At 37.8% G+C, this 22124-nt stretch overlaps 2 protein-coding genes across 3 annotated transcripts in view; one reads left to right on the plus strand and one right to left on the minus strand.

Moving 5' to 3' along the window:
- The window catches only part of EFCAB11 (EF-hand calcium binding domain 11), an 80630-nt gene extending 65440 nt beyond the window's left edge, over positions 1 to 15190 (minus strand). For both annotated transcript variants that reach the window (XR_008823073.1, XM_056346604.1), the window contains exons 1-4: positions 14752 to 15190; positions 13905 to 13997; positions 6766 to 6867; positions 5304 to 5394 (exon numbers count right to left, since the gene is read on the minus strand). Coding sequence is in view for 1 of the 2 variants with exons in the window: in XM_056346604.1 (XP_056202579.1) it covers positions 5304 to 5394; positions 6766 to 6838 (164 nt within the window). In the remaining variant the exon portion in view is untranslated. The remainder of the gene's footprint in view (positions 1 to 5303; positions 5395 to 6765; positions 6868 to 13904; positions 13998 to 14751) is intronic.
- Positions 15191 to 15377: 187 nt separating this feature from the next.
- The window catches only part of TDP1 (tyrosyl-DNA phosphodiesterase 1), a 45462-nt gene continuing 38715 nt past the window's right edge, over positions 15378 to 22124 (plus strand). The window contains exons 1-6 of the mRNA XM_056346778.1: positions 15378 to 15460; positions 16217 to 16767; positions 18141 to 18184; positions 18842 to 18897; positions 19923 to 20019; positions 21324 to 21358. Of these exons, the coding sequence (XP_056202753.1) occupies positions 16221 to 16767; positions 18141 to 18184; positions 18842 to 18897; positions 19923 to 20019; positions 21324 to 21358 (779 nt within the window). The 5' untranslated portion in view covers positions 15378 to 15460; positions 16217 to 16220. The remainder of the gene's footprint in view (positions 15461 to 16216; positions 16768 to 18140; positions 18185 to 18841; positions 18898 to 19922; positions 20020 to 21323; positions 21359 to 22124) is intronic.

A 22124-nucleotide genomic window follows, 5' to 3' on the forward strand; every position in this document is an offset into this window, starting at 1 on the left:
AATTACATGAAAGAAATACGAGACAATTAGGTCATCTTTTTGTATGGAAAGTACCAATACATACAAAAGTACTAATATACCTCTTGTGTGTGATCCTATCAATCTAAAGGCACAGCAGCATAAAATGCAGATCATGAACGTCTTCTTTTCTTCCTTAAGATCTGATTTATGCTTGCTAGCTTTAAAAACTGTATGAGACTTTTCTGTCTACTTTTGGTTTGTAAGACATTTTTCATCATTTATAGGTTCACTCACATTCATATGTGATTGGTTTTCAGCTTACTTCTGTCACTATTTCCATTATCATGGTCTCAGGATTTAGCATACAAATAACCTATTTTTTCTAAACAAATGGTACAGCTAAGACAAATATTTTCTCAGCAGCAGTAATTAATAATATTGTATAATTCAAATATGACATTCATATTCTCAACAAAAAAGGAAAACAGTACTTGAAATATTTTTTTTAAGAATTTGAATCCCACTTTAAAAGACATCATGTTCACTTACAGACAGCCATTTATCACAAATTATTACTGCAGAGGACTTGTCACATTTCATATCCATGTAGCTACAAGCAGAACAGCAGCATTATAGAAATTCTTGTGTGTGTTACCCATTACAAAGGGCCCCACCATGAAAGAACATATCACATCATTTACCTTAGCAGGTATTTCTGCAACTCCTGTGAGAAGAATGTTGACTTTTTACGGTATGACGGCATTTTAATCAGGTGCATGATAAGTACTTGAGCATTTTGTTCAATATAACTGCAATATTAGCTCAGAAATAATAAATGTTACGCTATGGTTCAGGCAAGATTATGGACAGTTGATACAATCAAATATAAACTGAAAACTTACCCACATTTTGCAAAATTTAGCGACAGCTCAGTGCAGTATATTACTGACATTTTTAAGAAAACAATCCCTCAGGAGAAAGAATGTCTACATTAAATATCATTTTGTCAATATAAGATGAAAATATGTTTGTGTTTGGTCCTATTCCCATGGAATTTAAAAAAAAAACACAAAACAAAACACACCAAAACCTAAATCACTCACTCACTACACTTAGAAACACTACTGAATGAGGTATCTTTTTTCTCTCATAAAACTGAGCATTTAACACAACCACTCCATCCTGAAGCTCTATTACCAATTCAGATTAACTCACTACATCTTTACTCATTTATAATGGAATATACAATGTTAATGTACAGTAGAGATAGTAACTGTATGTTTCATAGCCCTGTATTCCAGTAAATACAGTACAGCCATTGCTAATAATAGACCACAAACTCTGTACTGAGTTTGCAAGGTCTGAGGACTGAGGCTGGTCAGACTTTGTCTGAACTTGCTTGACCTGCCTGGAGATTTTACTCGCTTTACCTTTAACAGCAGTTCTTTTAAGGACCAGGTGGCTATGCCTAATTTGTTCTTCTTACCTTTATACAGTATAAACACCTTTATACAAACAGTAGTAACAAGAATTTTTTCTATGTAAAATGAAATATTTATGAGTTTAAGATAATGATGTAGAGAAATATGGACCGGGCATGATAGCAGCGGCCTTCAGAAGTAAAGACACGGCATATAGAGTAAAGGAGTACAGGGACAGGATGTTAAGATACAGGGCACAGGCTGACATTGGAGGACCAAGACTATAAACAACTCGCCAATTGTCAGTTAAAGAAATGCAGACACAGGAGCTGGACAGAAGTAGTTTTATGGATAACAAAGAGAGCAAAGAACAAGTTATCTAAAATACATAAAATGATGCAATGTGGGCTTGTAGTCCAACAAAAAAGAGGAAGGTGTAAATTGTGTTGGAAAACATATAATAGTGACCCAAAGCAGATGCTAGAGTGAGAGAGAAGAAAACATCAATATGAATATCATACTCCTTCTGGTGAAGAACTCAGGATAATGGCAATTCACCCTACCATGCCTGTCTTGAACTTGTCAGCCTCAGGACTGAGGGACAGTGGAAAGCTGAGAATAACCACAGGAAGAGGGGTATATGATAGGAGATGTATAATATTTTTAACCACATTGAGACTTTTTTTAGCATAGTATCCTTTTATTAGTATGTTATTTTCCTTCTTTTTTTTTTCAATTATTAAATCTGTACTAACAATAATTCTTTGACTAGACTTCTAAGATTTCACTATATAGTAAAAACAAATACTGGCTTTATGTATCAGTTGTGTCTCCTTTGTAGTCACAAAAAGGTTTTGAGCATAACAGCTGTTTACCGGTAGGTTAGAAAAATAATCTGTTATTCTTTAGCTTCTTACTATATTATATTAAATATTTTAAGACTATTTTAATATTAATAAAATACATGAATGAAAGATGCAATTCCATTACCAAGGCTCAAGTTTCTTAAAATCAGTTCAACATGTATGGATGCCTTATTATGAGCATTTTGAACACCTACAAATCAAGCCTGTTTTATCTGAAAGCCGAATTACTTTGGTGGGGCCCTTCATTCTTAAGTAAATCAATTACTGATATTTCTACAAGTGTAGAATTACACTTTTTTTCATTTTTACGTGTAAGAATATGTTGAGAATTACACTCTGTAGCAGAAAATAATTCTCTGCTCTCTATGGTAAGTAGAGAAGCTAAGTATTATGTACTTGCCTTTAACTTTTTTCCTACTTCCCTTTCCTTTCGATTCCTTCTAGTCTTTCTGGCACTAACCAGAGACCTAGCTTGCGCTGTAACATTTTTATTCATTCTAAGTATAAGAAAATAATACATGCAAACTTCCAAATTAAAGGATCCCACCAATACCTGACTTGGTTTGGAGAAAGCATTTCCACCAAAGTGAAAATTTTATAAACATTAAAAACCCTTTTCATATAACAATTTCAAAAAGCTCTGAAATACACCAATTAAGCTTTCTTGTTTTCTTCATCTCCATATGTCACTATGTTTTACTTAAGATTTGGAATGCTCTTTTTGAACATTGAAGACTCCCAGTCTTCCCCACTGATTGTACTACGGTTAACATCACAGTGATCACAGTATATAAACTGCACCCCTTCCAGATGAAATTACACTGAAAGACGTGCTCCCGGCATGCATCCGAAGCACTCAAACTTCTAGTGATCATTCAGTCTGTTGACCAGGCTAGAATTAGTCCAAGTAACTCCCTCAACAAATGTCATACAGATACTGGGTCCCCAGCATAAACTTCTTGCTCAACAGACATGATCTCTGTGTGCTCTATATGCAGTTTTATAACTCACACTTGATCAGAGTCATCACACCTAAAGATGCTAAACATCTCAAATGTATATGAATTGCAAATTATTTCACTTAATGCAAAAATATATTTCAAAACTATGTTCAGTTGCAAAACTTAATTTTGATCTCTGTACTAAAAAGAGGGAAGAACAAGAAACATAGCTATAAATATGAAATTATATATCTTCTGTTTGTTTTAGTAATCCATTGTGATGTGGATTTTGTGCTACAAATACATTGAAGCTTCTGACAAATACCTAATATCCAAAGTATTTCCTCTGGCTTTCTTTTCATACAGTTTTAATCATATAATTCAATTTAGGACAAAAGTCTTCACTCTGTTTCCCTACATAAATTTCAACATATACACCAACAGTTAAAAGAACTGTCCAAAAAGGGTGTGTACCTAAAAGAGTATTGAGGACTCTAATTTCAAATTACAATTCTGAAGAGATCCATGCAGATTTGGCCTGTTCAGTCATAAAGAGATCTGTATTACACCACACTATTGTGAAATTTTTTTCAAGAGTAGCTGAAAAAACATGCAAAGTTCTTGAAAAAGAATTTTTTGTGTGTTTCTCTTCAGGTTCCATACCTTGTTCATAAATATGCAATCACAAGTTTCATTTGCTGGACTGGGTTATTTACAGACTAATATGCTAGCATTAAGAGCTATTGTTGATCATGGGATGTCATCTTTAATAGATACATAGTATACCATAATATTTGATTGAACTTTCCTTAATTTATTAAATTTATCATGATTAGGATTTAAAATTGAAATTGGGGAGTTTCATTGACAGAAAAATGGGCCACAAATTTTCAGAACTATTTGACAATATGAAGCTAAGTCTGAATTTATTTGACAATTTTTCAAATGAGAAAGCTAATGAAAAAATATATGTAAAAATGCAAAATAAAACAATACGAATAGCAACTACATATGCTTTTCTGACCTAAAAAGCATTAATATTCAAGAAAAACATTTTACTCACAGGGCAGAAAAATTGGACATTAGGGTCTTCATAGAAGTCCTTAAAATAAAGTATTTTTAAAAGGTAAAACCTACAGCTATTCTGTCTACATTTTCCTGCTTATTTATTGACAATATACCAAAAAGTGATAGTAAAATCTCTTGGACATCAAGAAAAACACACCATACAACTTTGCAAACTTTCTTAAAATAATTACTTTCCCCAAAATGTGTTACATCTTTAGTGCAAAACCGCAAGATTACCATCTAAGACATTCATGAGTCATGCTACACTTTGATTTTATGACTGTATGTCAGTGGCTTGACATATGTACAGACCAATTCTTGTCCTGCTACAATGCTTTGTACCATGGCTCCAGATACTGCAAAATGAAGAACAACCTAAAATCTAACCCCGCCTTCTAAAGATGGTTCTGAGCAAGCTATCTGACACCATGTCTACAAAAGTGAAGGACTTCTTTCAATAACTCAGTTACTTCCAAACAAACCATTGACATCACAAAAAGAAATTTCTACCCTTTGCAATACAGTGTTTTCCAAAACATTTTTAAAATAATGTTTACTAGCAACTGCAGAAGATCAATTTTTTATGAGCTGCAAATTAGCCTCAAAATTTTATCCTTTCACTTGGAGCCAATCTCACCTTGCAAGAAATCTCATCACTACTGTCTTGCAATATGCACTACAGTTTAACTGAATTTTTCAAGAGACAGCTCTTGAATGCTGATTTCCTGATTACAGGAGGAAAATGTAAAATCAAATAATTTTAGGCTTCTTAGGAAACAGTACAGGCAACAAATTACTTTATGTATCAGGTAATATTTATTATTTTAATTATAGCTATTATTTTTATTATTTCTATTTATATAATTTATATTAATTATTTACACATTACTTAAATTTATAGTATTTATCATTAAAGGCATTGAAACAGTAAAGTGGTGAAGCTTATATCTTCAGCTGCATGATAGAATCAAATAATTTCAATTAACTGAAACGCATACAACAAAAAGCCTGCTATCCAGGAATAAGGATCTCTCTGTTAATCTTACCTGAAGGCTTCAACTATGATTTTTTCAGACAGCTTAGGAGAAAAAGAATTGCAGGCTCTCTTGAAGTCCTCAAAAGTAGAAAATCCTCCATCTTTTAAATCAAAATTAGAGAAGAGAAAAATAATATAAATTAAGTTTTTTTAAAAAAAATACTTAATACAATTATGTTTGCACGTGAGCTATCGATTCACATTTCTGAAATGGTTATATACTTTTTAAGTTACTGTAGTCACAAAATATTTTAGGATAGCTACATTATATAGACGAACAGTCTAAGGAAGATTAATCCTTTTTGCCACTGTGAACCCGTTTCAGAAGTACTGTGCCTACAACATCTACAACTCTCTTATTTTAACTTTAGAAGCAGACATTTTGATTTGCAAAGTTCAGATTTGTAAAACTTTGAAAATACAGACTCTAAAATATGCAAAATTACATTTCAAGTCTATCATTTTTACTGACATAATTACTCTGAGCAAAATGTGTGTCAAATTTTTTCTGTCATAAAAAATGTCTTATTCAGTTTAATCCTGCTGCAGACTTAAGATCCTGAATACATTGTATTGTATCAGAATAATACCAACTGATCAATCACTTAGGTTATGAATTCACTTCCAGATACAACTGGAAAATAAAGCATCTCAAACAGGGCTATCACAGATTGTGTACAGCAGAGAGTGAGACAAACAAAAGCACAGTGCTTGAAGCACTCAGGTCCTTTGAAATAATTCACTAAAAATAACACTTCAAAAGTCACTTTTAGCTCATGCAAAAAGCTCAGTTCATGCTTATCTGATCATCCCAACATCAGATCTGCCGTATGTTTCGCTTTCCCTCTTTTCAAGGACCATAGACCTATCCTCAGGTCAGGAAGCAAAATTAAAAGGATCATCTGAATGTCCATCAGTTCACAGGCTCCTGATGAACTTTTCCATTTTTCAGTTTGTGATGGGAGATCCTCTGCTGCCTAGCAGGCATGAATAAGAATCACCACATATGCTTCCCAACAAGAACAAGAGAAAAAAATCCTTGTTGCTTTGCTTTCCCTTCCTTGGTCTATCATAAGAAGTAAGATATATCTGTAGCCATCACCAGGGACCGAAATCTGTAAAATATGTAGCCCAAATAAGCAAGTGGAGATGTATGAGTAATAGAGAAACAATGAGAGATAGTAACAGCAAGTAGATAGAGTGAATGGCTAGATATTTCTTTCTTTCCACAGCTGGAGGAGCTCACAGAACAAAAGACAATCCAGTGCTACCATCAAATGCTGCAGCCTACTAACCCTGACTTTATTTATAGCAATATCATCATGATTTTTTGTTAGTCTGGTACTATTATACTTAACTTTGTAGCATCCAGGACATCTCATCTTAATGTCTCTTTCATTTCCTTCATATGTTCTGTTTTGCCTAATTGTTTTAGAATTAAATTAATACTCAAAATAGGAGAAAAAACTTACCTTGCACATCAAAAGCTATAAAACTTTGTCTTGTTTCATTACTGTATAACTGTGCATCCTTCTTCTCACTCATGAGATTTAAAAACTTTCCAAATAATAGACCTAGAAAAATTTAAAATATAAATAAATCTCCCTTCAATAAAGTCAGATTTATTTTTCTCCTTAAAAATATGTATAACTGTGGTCTACTAATTATGAATTCTAACTATATAAATAAACAGAAAACCAAAACTGAAATAATAGCCTTCAAAGTTAGCTCATGATCATGCAAACAATATCATTTAAATTTTCTCACATATTTTCTATACTTAAATATAATGCTTCTGTTTACTACTACTACTACTTGTTACCTGTCATCTCATGTTTCTTTACACTGGAGAGAAACATGGACTTTTTTATGTCAATAGCACTTGCATGCTATGGATAAAGATTCATGCTGCATAAACAATCTATCTGACATCATTCCCAGCAGTGAGAGAACTCTGATATAATCTATAACCTCAGATATAGATTCCTATGAAATTCATAATAAAACTGAATGTAAAACTGGATTGTTTTTTTTCCCCTGCATACTATATGAAAGTCTTTACTTGAACATTTACCTTATGCTTTTAATTAATTAAAAATGAAAAAAATTGAAATGCAAACATAGTTTGTAAGTTCTTCATTGACCATTTCTTCTAAATCAAAGTAAATCATAAAAATTAAGAAACAAAAATCTGCCCCACAGATCTTCAGACCTCCCCATGAAACATGCAAAGGTCTTGAAATAAAAATTCTGCAGGGGCATTTTTTTTTTTTTTTGAGGGGGGTGGGTGGGTGGGAATCCTACTTCAGCTTGGTATTTAAACACAGACAAATACTCTTTTCCCATAACTTTCTAATATATGCTTTACGCTTATTTTAAACAATTTAATTTCCTTTAGAAGGCAACATGACTGTATCCTGCTGGAATTTTCCTTTATCAAATACATTAACAAAAGCTCTGCACTTCTATTTCTTGTGATTCATTCACATCTTATTCTTTCTGCAGTGGTTCAAAAGCACAACTCCTCCAGCTCCACCTGCTGTCTCAATGTAAGTGTTAAACGACAAGCTTACGGATTTCTGGGGTTATTTTCTTCATTTCTTCTTGAAAAATCATGTATTAAGAACTGTTATAGTCTCGGTTTCCAGGATTATGAAGTCTTGCTGCTTTCAACTGCTAGGTTCTGTACATGCACAATTTCTTTAATAACAGAGGTTGCCTAAACATACTGAACTTGCCTGCATGAACAGCTTTCCATTGAATTGGATAACTATGGAACTGAAACCATAAAAAGCAATATAAGCTGTCCATCCATTTATTTTTTCTTTCAGAGTAACATACGAGCCCAGAAAATTATAGTATACATTTTTTCTTTTACAAAATGACTCCTATAATAAAGTGCCGCCTATTCATTGATCTGGAGAGTTGGCAATTCATGTTCTACTAGAACAGGCTGTAAAGCTATCTCAACACACAAAAAGGTCATCTTAAAAAACTGTTCAAGCCAATTAGGTATTAATAAGCCCATAATCTATCTCTACATCTTAGTTCGCTATTTTTGGTTCAGGCATTCATAGGTGGCTGTTCTCTGAAAAAAAAAAATCTGAGTAAATTCTTTGTTCTGTATTTCTTGCCTAAATTAAAGATTTAAAAGTGAGGGTGTGGTTTAATAAACATGGGGTTGGGCATCAATGCTAGATCAAACAGTACCAACCTCCACAATACCCTTCAAATGTATTGATACAGGTACTTGTGGGGCCACATGGCAAAAGGGATGAGGGAATTTATTGATAAAAGCAACTATATTTTTTGCCACTTCATTGTTTTTATATGAATCGTTTTTTCAATAAGACTTGCCACATGACCCCAAAAACAGATGTATGGGCATAATTGATAAGGTCAAGGACAAGAAGGAAAAAAAAGGCAGCGCTACATAAATGGGAGGGTAGTTACAAAAAGAGATTTATTGAACTGGGGTGTAAGACTCCGCTATTTGCACAAGTAAACAGTGGAACAGGATAAAAAAAACCTGACAGAACCTTTTTCATCACTTCCAACCTGAACACTAAAAATTACTAATTCTTTTTCTCAATCCCTAATCTATATAATGTTGCTATTAAGAAATATCACTTTGAGAAGCAAGAGTAAGTTCAACCTAAATGTAACATATGAGCACTAAAAACATTACAAAACTAAATGAAATCATATGATCCTCTTTAATAGCCATGGTCAACTCATTTACAGAATCACAGAATAGAATCATGGAATCATTTATGTTGGAAAAGACCCTTAAGATCATCGAGTCCAACTGTTAACCTAACACTGCTGAATCTACCACTAAGCTATGTCCCTAAGCATCACATCTATATGCCTTTTAAACACCTCATGAAGACTCAACCACCTCCCCGGGCAGCCCGTTCCAATGACTGACAACCCTTTTGCAGTGAAGAAATTTTTCATAATCTCCAATCTAAACCACCCTTGGTGCAACTTGAGGCCATTTCCTCTTGTCCTGTTGCTTGTTACTTGGGAGAAAAGATCAACACCCACTTCACTACAAACTCCTTGCAGGGAGTTGTAAACAGTGATAAACTCTCCCCTCAGTCTCCTTTTCTCCAGGCTAAACAGCCCCAGGTCCCTCAGCTGCTCCTCATAGGACTTGTGCTCCAGACCCTTCACCAGCCTCATTACCTTTCTCTGGAAACACTCCAGCACCTCTACATCCCTCTTGCAGTGAGAGGCCAAAACTGGACACAGTGTTCAAGGTACGGCCTCACCAGTGCCAAGTACAGGGGGACCATCACTTCCCTAGTCCTGCTGGCCACACAGTTTTGGACACAAGCCAGGATGCTGTTCGCCTCCTTGGCCACCTGGGCACACTGCTGGCTCATGTTCAGCCACCCATCAACCAGCACCCCCAGGCCCTTTTCCACCAGGCAGCTTTCCAGCAGGTCTTCCCACAGCCCGTAGCGCTGTGTGGGGCTGGTGTGACCCAAGGGCAGGACCCAGCACTGAGCCTTGTTGAACCTCATACAATTGGATACGTTATCATCAATATACATCGGGTTCTTGAGAATTATTGAGTCTAAGCTTTAAAATTTTAAAATTTATGAATGAAAATGAATAGAAATCATTGATAGCTGTTTGCATATTAACTGAATTTTGCAGTATCACAGAAGACATCACCAAATCCACCTCTACCTGGAACACAGAAGATATGCCACAGTAGTTTTCTACAGAAATGATAAATCTGAATTCCTGTAGGATTTCCATTTGATATCAATAGTATGCAATTTCACAAAATACTGATCTCATAATAATACATATTACATAACAGTGTCACCTATGGCATTTAAGTAAGAAAAAAATTTGTTCTAATTAAAACCACCTCTCTTGCATCCAGTTAACTAAGTATATATGTAGTCCTAACAGAATCTTAGTCAATCCAAATCTTAAACTAGGTACGCTTAAACAAACATGTTTAACTTTACACAGATTAGAGTTCAGATACACACACAGGAACACACAGCCTCCAAATTTATTTCCTTTAAACAATGAAAGAAATTTCTCTTTCAATATATAAATTGGAGACCAAGTATTTCCTGAAACCTACTTTGATCAAAATTCATTTGGTAAATCTGTCTAAAATAAAAACTTTAACAAAAAGGCAGAGAATAAGCAACTGAGAAGAAAATCAGAAGGAAAAAAAATCTGTTTGCATCATCCAGCTCCTACAATTACCCTGAAAACTATATCATTTTATGTACTACGTATCTCCTTTACTGTCCTTCAATAGCATCTTAACTCACAATTTTATTTAATAGGAACATGAGTGACACTTGCATGTTGATTAGTGCATTACCAAGATTCACTAAAACTCACTAATATTAGTGTGTTACCAAGATTCATTAGTAGTACGAAAGCAAAAAACTAAATGACATGATGAAAAAAAAAAAATTGACTATTCAGAACTGAATTAGGAGGTGACCAAGAGATCACCGGAAAAGATAGTTGAACGATATAAGAACAGAAAGGGAGCGTATAGCCAAGAAAGCACAGAGGTCTGCTTTGGGTAATATTTAATCTGCTTTTTATCATGACTGAGCGCTCATGAGTCCAAACTCTCACATCTGTGCTATTAGAATATAAGACTGCACATAGCTGCAGCACTGAGACAACTCACAGGGGAGGAGATGACACATTAGCAGCTTCGAGTGCAACCGAAGTGTACTCCATTCTGGGGAATGGACAAGCCAAACATAACTGTGACTGGTTAACCGACGACTGCGCATTCCATTTGGCCTGCAACACTTTTCACATAGACTGTGTCAGGCATACAAATAGATTAGGGAGTCCTTTTCAGAAAGTTTTGATAAGATGTGCCAGGAGAGCAGCTGGAAGTTGCAAGCAGCTCTGAGCTCAGACAGCCCGTCGGTACTCTGGATGACAGGATGCCCTGCTGCTGGCATCTTGTTCAGCAGCACATGCCAACCTACCAGTGTCCTGATGTGACAGGGTCAGGGAAAACACTGGACATTTTGGGGGACTTGGCCTCCTAGGCAATGTAGAATGCTTTTAGTTAGATCTAAATGTAACAGTACTGGAAATGAAACTTCAGCTGGGGAAACTACATATTTTCATGACTACTATTCCTGCAGTACCCTTTTCATTTGAAACACATAACACCTGAATGTGCAGTTAGCCAGCTGAATGGTTGTTGACTTATGAGAGCATTTTGGATAAGTTCAAATAATTCTGGGGAAAAGAGGATCATTGAACCAAACTTTCAGAGAAAAAAAAAAAGGATAAATCTCAGACATTATTCCCACAATATTGCTAGTTCCCAGAAATGATGATTTTTATATGCTGATAAATACATCAAATATACATACAGATCAGTGCAACAATCAGGTTAATCTCTTTCTACTTTCATGTTTCCCCAAGTACTTGTCTCAGAAGGCTTAATTTTAAACAGTAGTAAGTTCAGAATCTCTATGAATAACCACATAAAAACAATATTTTATGAAAAATAACATAGAAGTGTTTTAACAAATTATTTTGAAAAAACAGTAGAAATGAGATTCAAATTATTGTCGCTTCTCCAGTAAAAGAGTTCGTTAGTGCCATCTAGTGGGTAAGTTAGTATTACTTTTAATTTACAGAATAAATGAAAACATGACCAAAAAACAGATGCAGCAACAATTTACTAAAAATGCAGTTGCTTGATTGCAGTTGATGATGCTAAGTAATTGCCATTTCTACTAAAAAATTTATGTTAGTGTGTAGTGTAGCTGAGGAAACGGTTTCACCTTAACTAAGTAGTAACGTGTGCACACCATTCTCTATTTCTTGGGAAAGCTCTTGAAAGTACTCTCCTTCCCAGGGCTGTTCTTAGTGACTTCTGAAGAAATAAAATTATCTGATTGTAATAATTTTGACAACAAAGTAAAATGCACAGTAATATGCTCAAGAACAGGATCCTAAAAAGCAGCTTTTAGGACTGTAACTACCACTTTTCGTTCCTATCTGGTGCACAGAGAAAGGTGTGTTTCTCAGAACCAGATTAAAAAGTACCCAGATGTTGAAAGGAACACTTACAAAGCCTAGCCATCAGCAAAAGGAAAAGGTGTGGCTGTGCCACAAGCCATCCTTAATGCACATTAGCAAAAGCCACAAAGAAAAATTGTGCCTACTTAAGGAGCTAGCAAAACTACTAGACATCGGAATCAGCCCTGGAACAACCGTTTTTAATTAATTTTTGTGCAGCTGCACAGACAAAATGGTCTACAGCCAGGTGGTCGTGGCACTGCCTAGAGACACAGCACGTGTGACTTGGCACCTTCTCAGGAAGAAATAACTAAACCTGCACCTCCTTTATTCACAGGAGTCCTTCATTTCTAGTCTCTTTCCAAGAAGGAGGCATCAGTGACTTACACACAGAACCTGCTCTTGTTTGAATGCCTTAAGCATGTTTTGAGTACTCTTACTGGAAGAAACATTCGTGGAATTTAACAAAATAGCTAATTTTTGCATGAAGGTAAAAATAGACAGTAGATATATAAGGGAGAAACTGAGCATTTTCAGATTCATAATTCTGCAGTTAAGACTTGCTTTAGAAGTCTAAATTGTTTTTAGATCTGACCCTAGTTTACTGAGAAAATGTTTACCAGCTGGAGTGTAGAGATGACTATTTTCACAGTTTAATAAAAAAATTCTGTGGTTTTTACTTTAAACGATCATAGACAAAATTTTATTTATGACCTTGTTAAGACTATTTTCCTAGAAGATGTATTTAAGTAAAAAAAAATAAAAATTAAATTAGTCACAAGTGGTCCTTGAGGAAGAAGATTGCTCAGACTGCAGAAGAAAGATGAATCATAATTTCTATGCTAAATATACTTTATAGCATATTGGTCAAGCTTGTATCAACATGCCATGAGAAAGACAAACTCACAGACAAACAAATGTGTATTTATTCTGAAATCTTGCATGTGTCTTCTTCATACTCCTTTTGCAGTTGCTTGCAGCACTACAGTAGGAACAACTTTCAGACCTACATTAAGCCATACAATTTATTCTGTATCTTCCTGTGAGCATGCAACACAGGATTTCTCTCAGTAGACCTTTCTTTTGTTAAGATTTTTGTACAGCTGTAGATTTATATTAGAAAAGTCAAGACTAAAAATGCCCAGCTATTACTTGAAACCAGAAATAGCTATATTTTTGAGAACACATGTTTATTATTAGGACATGCAGTAGTTTCACATCTACCGAAACCACTGAGTAAAGAAATGGAGTGTACCACTAATAAAACCCAGTAACTGATCCATAACAAGCTCAGTAAGTCACTTTTCATAACCTCGTACACATTTGAAATACCACACGCATCCTTCTGCTCATCATAGTCTGTAATAGGAAAGGTAGAGGTTTGATTATTTTCTTTTGAAATAAATACCCCCAGATAAGAAAATTACTTTAAGAATTGGTAGGTATTTTTGTTTACCAAACATACAGTAATCCAATTAGTGCAGACCAGTCAATACAGAGATACATCAATAGTGAGACATCTACATAAGCTGGATCTTCAGAATATAAATCAAAAAATAAATACCTTTGAGGGTTTATAACCAAACATCACTACAGCAACTTTCAAGTCTTCTCTGCTTAAACAGCCTTTGTTATCTTCATCACATGCTTCAAAAACCTACAGAAAGTGATTTGCATTAAAAACCAATAAACCTGACCTAATATTTCTTACTTTGAATAACTGTTATGGGAAGAATAAAATAGACACTTGCTGAAGAAACTGTGCTAGTTATAAACTGCTGAAGTTTAGTCGCATCTCTGGCAGAGCCCTGTTCATCTACTCTGTTACAGTAGCTGAAAATGGACTGAGTCCATTTAATTTTGAATTTTTGTTGGGTTAAACTAAAGATTTCCTACTTCTACATTTCACGTGCTTATTACTAGAAAGCTGTTTGCAAACTATATATAGTACAGACTTCTAGAAACTGAACTTGTTTCTGCAAGACCTTGAATTTTTTTCCTGAAAAATACCAGGCATCTCTAATTCTCAGTTAAGTCGCTATATAGACAGGAACTACAAGGAGAGACTGCCATGCGAGCATCATCACAAGCCATCAGATTTTCCTGAAGTACTTTTAGAAAACAAATACTCTTTCCAGAGCTATACTTAGACAAGAGATTACACACATAACATACAAAACCATGCAGCTTTCCTAACAGCTTTTTACCCACAGACCACCTTCAGCAAGGGCTGATAATAAAACGTTTAACCCCGTAGTACTGAAGAGTATATCCCCAGGCTGCTTCAGGAGGCACCACACGCAACTCTGCAGAAAAGTACTAATAAAATTACACCACCAAGCTGAAATTTTATTAACGTATTTCTTGGCATAGCTTGCTGATTTTATCACATGCTGATATAAGACACTCACGTTATTTGTTAACTGCAGTCACAAGCTTGAGGTGAATCAGGAGTAACAAGCCCCAAACCTGAGGCAGTTCGTGTTGGCAGAGGGAGGAAGCTTTGATGTCCCCTGTGCTCTTACCCTGATTAATTTTACACCTGTTTTCCTCCCGCTCCCTTCTTGTAGCCGTCAGGCAGTTACCTCATTAGCGGGACACTTCAGACACAGTCATTAACACCGAGCTCAATGAGCGATTATGCAAATACCGCACTTTCCCTAAACTAATATTAAGGTCAAGTACAAATTTATTAGATTAATTCGGGTCACTAAGGCGGGGCTGTTTCTGCCGGTTTAGCAGCCTTAGAGATACCAGAGCTGCCCGAGTGCCCCCTGACGCCCGTGCGCCCCCGGGAGGGCGGGAAACCCCTCAGGCATCACCGGGCGCCCCACAGCTCCTCTCCCACGCCGCCGCGCCAGGGGGCGCCCCGCGGCATCGGGGGCGCGCAGCGTGCGCGTGCCCGCGCCCGCGCCCGCGCCCGGGCCCGGGCCCCGCGCCTCACCGCTGGGCCGCCACCACCTCCCGCGTGGCAGGCGCCGCGCCGGTGCCGATTGGCTGAAATGAGCCGCGTGCCATTGGCTCGGGAGTAGGGGCGGGGCGGGGCAGGCCGAAGGCGGGCTCTGGCCTTCCGCGGCTCTCGGCGGGCGTGGGGCGCGCTGCCGGGCGCCGCGCCGGGCGGTAAGGCGCGCTCCTCCCGTGGCGGGGCGGGTGGCGGGGTCCCGGGGCGGGGGGAGCTGCCCCTGGCGCCGCGGCCTGCGCGCTGGTTCGCCCTCTCTCAGCCGGCGGCAGCTGGAGGCGGGCGGGATGGCGGCCGCCGTTCGCCCCGCTGCGGTGCCTCCCTCGGCCGCGGGCTCCGCCTCCCCCGCGGGGCGGTGTCGCAGCCGGCGGGAGCAGCGGTGCCGTCCACATGGGCGGCGGCGGACGGCGTTCCTGCCGCACTCGGCCGAAGGGGGGAAGCGCGGCTGTGGGCCTGGCAGGGGCGGGGGGGCGGCGGCGGGGGTCTGTGGCTCCAGGCCGTGGTCCCGGAGAGAGCGGCGCTGGCTCGGCTCCGTGCTCCCGTGTCCTCCGCGCGCCGGAGCCCGGAGCGGTGGGGTCGCTGTGAGAAAGATCTGCGTCGGGCAAACTATTCATTTGACTTTCGAAGTTCTTTCTTGTACGTGCCCCTCTCCTAGCCCGTTTTCCATGTGCAGATTTCCACTTTAGCTGCTTCCCGCTTGATGGTTGCTCCCATGGCGCGTGTTTCTTTGTTTCCTGGGCACTGACACAAATAACCCTTGAACACTATGAAATATTCCCGAGTCAGAAGTTGCATGGAGATTCTGCTAAATATAAGATTCCATGGTAATCAGCAAATGGAAACTGCGAAGGGAAATAGGCTTAAGCGTAGGAAAAATGCACAACTTTTGTTCGGGGTTTTCTTTTTGTAATCCCTAGGAACATGCTTCAGGAAGGTGCACATGGAAAGTGGACAGTATCTAGCAGTGATGAAAGTACTGAGGAGAATTCAGACAGTGAAAAACCATCTACATCTTCACTGTTGGGTGCCGCATGTGGCAATGCAAGTGGGCCGCAATATCCATGCTCCGAAGCTCGGAAGGCTGCTCATAAGAGAAAAGCTTCTCCCCTGAAGCCCAGTGATAAAAGTTTTTCTACAGAAATACCTCCAGCAGGAAAACAGAGAATTAGCCAAGAAGGCTTAGGTTGGTGTCTTTCTAGTAGTGATGAAGAGCCTGAAGATCGAGAAAACCATGCCCACAAAGAAACAGTGAAAGAAGAAAAATGTGATGCACCCAAAGAGCATCCTCAGAATCTTTGCAAAGATGATGAACTCTTAGAGGATGAGAAAGCAGAGGAGTATAATGAAACACCCGATGAAGCCCAAGATACCTGGGATTTGTTGAATGGAGGGAACCCTTTCAGGTTTTTTCTCACGAAAGTCAAAGGAATTGAACAGAGCTATAATTCTGGAGCCCTGCACATAAAAGGTGAACAAGTGGCTTCTACTGAAGTGGGCTTTTGGGAGACTTGTTTGCAAGAGAGTGCTTATTTTTAGCTTGTGGCTATTTTTAGGTGCATGTATTCCTTGTTGTAGCTGAAGCTTCATATTCTAAATGTCCAAGTTGTAGGAACTGGTTCCGTTATCTTTGTCTGTCTCTTTTAGATGTATAATGTATAAAGCATTAATTTGCTGATACAGAGTCTGTTGTGAGTTCGGAACTGTGCTCTAGAAATCTCTTGTGCGCTTAGCAAAGGCAAATCATATGGTGCTGCTTATTGCTGCTTTCTCTGTCAGTTAATCTGGGGAAGACCATATGCCTTTGGTTCTTAAAGGGGTGCTTTTCTTGGGTGCCTAACCATCTCTGAGTAGTTGTACTTGTCTTTATGCTGCTGAGTGGTTTGGACCTAGTAGTTCACTATTATATGGTGCAGTACAAGACAGTACAGCTGAAGTTCTGTGGCTTGGATTCGTAGGCCCATTTCAATGTAATTAGAAGTGAGCACAAGTCAAGATGAAGTCTTTGGTGTACAGTACTGATGCTTCAGGAATGCTGTGTAGTTGTAGTAAAAAAAAAGTAGTTCTCTGAAGGAGAACAAATGACTGAAGACCTATACAAGTAGGTTATAACTCTTCCTTGACCTCATGTGCTCCCTATGAGCATTGATTATTGATGGCAGCCTTGTGTCAGAGACCTCAGTTGCTTTACTACTGTGTGTATCCGCTTTGTGAATTCATTGTGGCTTTTGACTTGTTCTATCTTAGCAGTAGTTGTCCCACTAGGTGATTAATTGAGCTGGTGAAGGGGCTGAGAAGTTTAACCTGCAAAACCTGATTTCTGTAGAGATAGGGTATGAGATATTTTGTCTATCCTAGAACATATTTGTAATTTGTTCTCAACTTGCTGTTGTGCTTCTGTTACTGGGGTTATAAATCCTCAGTTGGATTAGTTTTCTGTGTTACCATGATTGAGCTAATGATACACATATCCTAAGAATAGTCTGCAACAAGTCTTTTAAGTATTACCTGTGCCCCTATTGCTCTACTCTGCCACAGTTGTACAAGCTCTCTCTATAGGGGAGAGAGTAGTTTGATGTCCTTTTTTCCATATGATCTTGGTCTCCATCTTCTTAAAATTTGTTTTCTACTTTGAGAGGATTAATACTTTTTATAAACATAAGACCATAAGAGTTTCACAGGAGAATTCTGTGTGTTCAGAATAGTGAACTTAAGTGTGAATGTCTCTGTTAGACCAAGTCTGTGAACCGTCTGGCACTTGTGGTAGTTATCAAATTGTTTGAGATGTGAAGTTTACTTGAACTTTTTTTTTTTGACTCAATTATGTTTTAATGTTTTTAATAGATATTTTGTCTCCTCTTTTTGGGACTCTGGTATCTTCTGCCCAGGTGAGTTTTCTGTTTGCCAAATTGATCTCACTTTCTTACTTCACTTTAAACTTCATAATCCATGTTCACACAAGATACCCAGGATTGTTAAATTGAGGGAATGTTTTCATGTCTTCTCACTTGTTTGTAACTGGTATTAGCAGGGAACCTGGTTAAAATACAGAGGAAACTATAAATCTTTTCAGCTGTACAATTTATTGAAATACAAAAATCATTCCATGTTCTACTTAAAATTAAGGCAATTGTAAGATGGCATTCTCCCCTTTATTGGGGGAGTGTGCAACTGAAAAATGCATATTTAAATGCACGTAAATATGTTTTCTAAAGAGAATAACCTTGTGATCTAGGAGTGATGTTTTTGTTATTGCATAGAAGCTTTTGCTATCATTCATGATATAAGTATGTGGCAAAGAGATGGTTCTTCTGCAAGTTAAATAATATATATTTTTTAATAACTTAAATTTATTCCTGAATTAAGAGACATGAAAGAAAGCATGTCAAATTCAAAAATACACCTGTTCTGAAAACATGCTATGTATGATACGTAATATTGACTGATGACTCTGTGTAGGAAGCTTTTTTTGCTGTAGTTCATTGTTCTGGCAAAGTCTGCTTTTTCTTTTTTAATAAGTCTGCTTTCTTTTCCTTATGTACAAGTTTAACTACTGTATAGATGTGGGATGGCTTGTGAGACAGTATCCGCAGGAATTCAGGTATTTTTATGAAGATGAAATGATACAGTTTCCAAATCATTCTGTTCATGCAAGTTCCTGTTATAAGTGAATGATAAACACTTGTTTGCATTTGCAAATTGTTACTAGCTGTGTATGTGTAGACTCTTGGTTTTCCTTGAAAGTTTATTCCACAGTTGTAGTTCTCTATTGATTTCTTGACTCTTTTCAAGACTGTTAAATCAGAAACTAGCCATATTGAACTCTGACCATTTTATTAATTAACACCTAGGAGTTCCCATTGTGGGCCATGATAACAATGCAGTAGATGACCAATAAAGACAGAATAACAAACTTTTTTGCCATACGGTTTACTGAGCCAAGAGCAAGGTAATGCAGGAGAAAGGAGGGAATGTGGGAAGGGCACAAGAAAACTGTGAAAGTGATCGGAGTAATATATCACGGGTATGATATTGTTGTGAACGCAGGTTTTATGTTTGCTTGAAATTCCTTTCTGGTATTTGCAACCTACTGCAGATGAAGTAAGTGTATGATGTACAGTTTTCTCTCTATCTTTTTTTTTTTTACTGGAAATGCAGTATAATGGAGCATTAGGAAGTGAACATGAAACTATTGCCGCAGTAGACCTAGCCCTTTCCTTTTCCCTCTTCCTTCCCACCTTCTCTGTAAGATAACAATTACTACATTGTCTTAGATCCACAGTGTGTGTATCAGTACTTCTGAGAACTTTAATTTGTTTGTTTCCCTCCATATAGGCAGGAGTTCCTTACAAGATCTTGTATTATTAGTTTCTTTTGTGATGTTTAATTTACTGTGTTCCCTGTTTTCCTTTTTTTCCCCATTAAAGTTTTCTAGTATCTTTCTCTTACAGGTTCTATTGTAGTTAACTGCCCTTTTGAGTTAGTTAATAAGGCATATAGATTTTTAGTGCTATCTTCCTGCTGGGCTATCAGATTTAGGGGCCACAAATCATAGCTACATTAAGGAGTGGTTTAGACTGATTACTAATTCACTTATGTTTTAACAGTAATCTCCTTTTATTTAAGGAAGAAGCCATTGTTGATAGTTCATGGTGAAAAGAGAGAATCCAAAGCTGAACTGCTTGCACAGGCTCGCCCTTATGAGAACATTAGCTTTTGTCAGGTAATTGAAATTTGTATCATCCTTTAGCTGAAATTAAGCCATCTGTTGCACTCAGTCTTATTAAGGAAGAAGGGGGAAATGGCATTTGTGATGGTATTCTCAGACAGGAAAACTCCTTCAGATTCTTCTGGTAGACTTACATGTGTTCCTTCATGCTAGTACCCCAAAACGAACAATGTTGAAGCTGTCACTGGCTAAAAGTACTTTCTTAACATCTGTAACTCATGTTTTGTTCTCTCCCTAGAAATTGTGCTGTAAATACTCTTTAATAAGAGCAAAGCACTAATAAAAAAGCATTTCTGTCTGGCTTCTATGCTTTTCTTTGTAATGTTAGCCATTAAGCTGCTTGTAACAGCCATCGTATACTTCAGAATCACAGAATGCTTGAGGGTGGAAGGGACCTCTGGAGGTCATCTGGTTAACCTCTCTTGCTCAAGCAGGGTCACTCAGATCCATTTGTCCAGATAGGTCTGGAATATGAACAAGGATGGGGATTCCACAACCTCCCTGTGCAACCTGTGCCAGTGGTCAGTCACCCTCACAGTAAAAAAGTGTTTCCTGATGTTTAGGGGGAGCCTCCTGTGTTTCAGTTTGTGCCCCGTGTCTCTGGTTCTGATACTGGGCACAACTGAAAAGAGCCTGGCTCCTTCCTTGCACGCTCCCTTCAGGTATTACACACACTGGTCAGATCCTCTCTGAGCCTTCTGCAGGCTGAATAGGCCCAGCTCTCTTAAGCTCTCTTCATTGGAGACATGCTCCAGTCCCTTAATTACCTTGGTGGCCCTTCATTGGACCCTGCAGTGTGCCCATGTCTTCCCTGTACTGAGGAGCCCAGAAGTGGACGCAGCACTGAATGTATGGCCTCACCAGTGCTGAACAGTGGGGAAGGATCACCTGCCGTGACCTGCTGGCAATGATCCTCCTGATGCAGCCCAGGACATTGTTAGTCATCTTTGCTGTAAGAGCACCTTGCTGGCTTCTGTCAGCTTGGCATCCAGCAGGAACCTCAGGTCCTTCTCTGCAAAGCTGACTGTTTCTGAAAATACTGCTGGTAAGAGACCAGAAATTCTGCTGGAGCAGTTCCAGCAAAGAGTTGCGTGGCTGTTTAAAGTCTAACTTCTAGAAATTAGGGAATATGTTTAAAGGTGTTGGGGGGGCGGGGGGGGGGGAAGAAATGTATTTTGTGATCTGTCCGCTAGAGAGCAGTGAAGTGAAACAAAATGAAGAAACGCCTCTCCTTTAACATTCTTGCATATAGGAATGCACAATAGGAATTTTTAATGATCAACTTCTTAATTTTATAGGCGAAGCTGGATATAGCATTTGGAACTCATCATACGTAAGTAACAGCTATGAAGCAGAAAACTGGCCATCTTTAGAAGTGGAGCTGGTACATGCAGTTACTGTGATTAAGACGCTAGACTAATTAGTAGTCCACAGTATTTATAGCATAGCAAGATAGATTATTGTTTGTGAAAACATAATTCTGAAAGCCTGATATATATTAATGAAACTTAAAAGTAGTACCTTTCATGTTCTATATGTATCAGTTTCATTTATCTGCAAATTACTGTAAAGCCATAAAACTGGCCTTCATAGAAATTGCTGAGTCTTGAAGAAAAATTTCCATAATTATTTTGTATTTATAAATTATAGGTTTGCTCTAGTTTGAGAAAGCAAATCAGTTTATTTGGTATATATGAGATGTACAAGTTAGAAAATTGAAGTCAGTGAAGTGCAGGTCCTGGCTCTTAACTCGTGCCTTAATACCAAAACGGTAATGCAGAGTTGATCAGTCATTGGCAGGTCAGACATAACACTGATTTACTCAGTTTTTGCAATTAATGTGGAGGATCTGGGAAGAGTGAATTCTGAGGTCTTCTCAAAAAAACTTAAATTTGGTATTGTAGAAGTGTCACAAAGGGGATTTTGTAGATTGCAAGCTATCGATAAGAACAAATTTAATCTTACAGCAAAGATCTTTGGATTCAGGACACTGCAGTATTTTTTTAATCAATCCTTTCATAAACTCACTTTATAAAACATAATATTATGCTAAAACATTGATCTTAAAGAGCCATTTGTGGTGTGTTTCTGGTAGAAAG

Source organism: Falco biarmicus, chromosome 7 (assembly GCF_023638135.1).
Source record: "Falco biarmicus isolate bFalBia1 chromosome 7, bFalBia1.pri, whole genome shotgun sequence".
Lineage (NCBI taxonomy): Eukaryota > Metazoa > Chordata > Aves > Falconiformes > Falconidae > Falco > Falco biarmicus.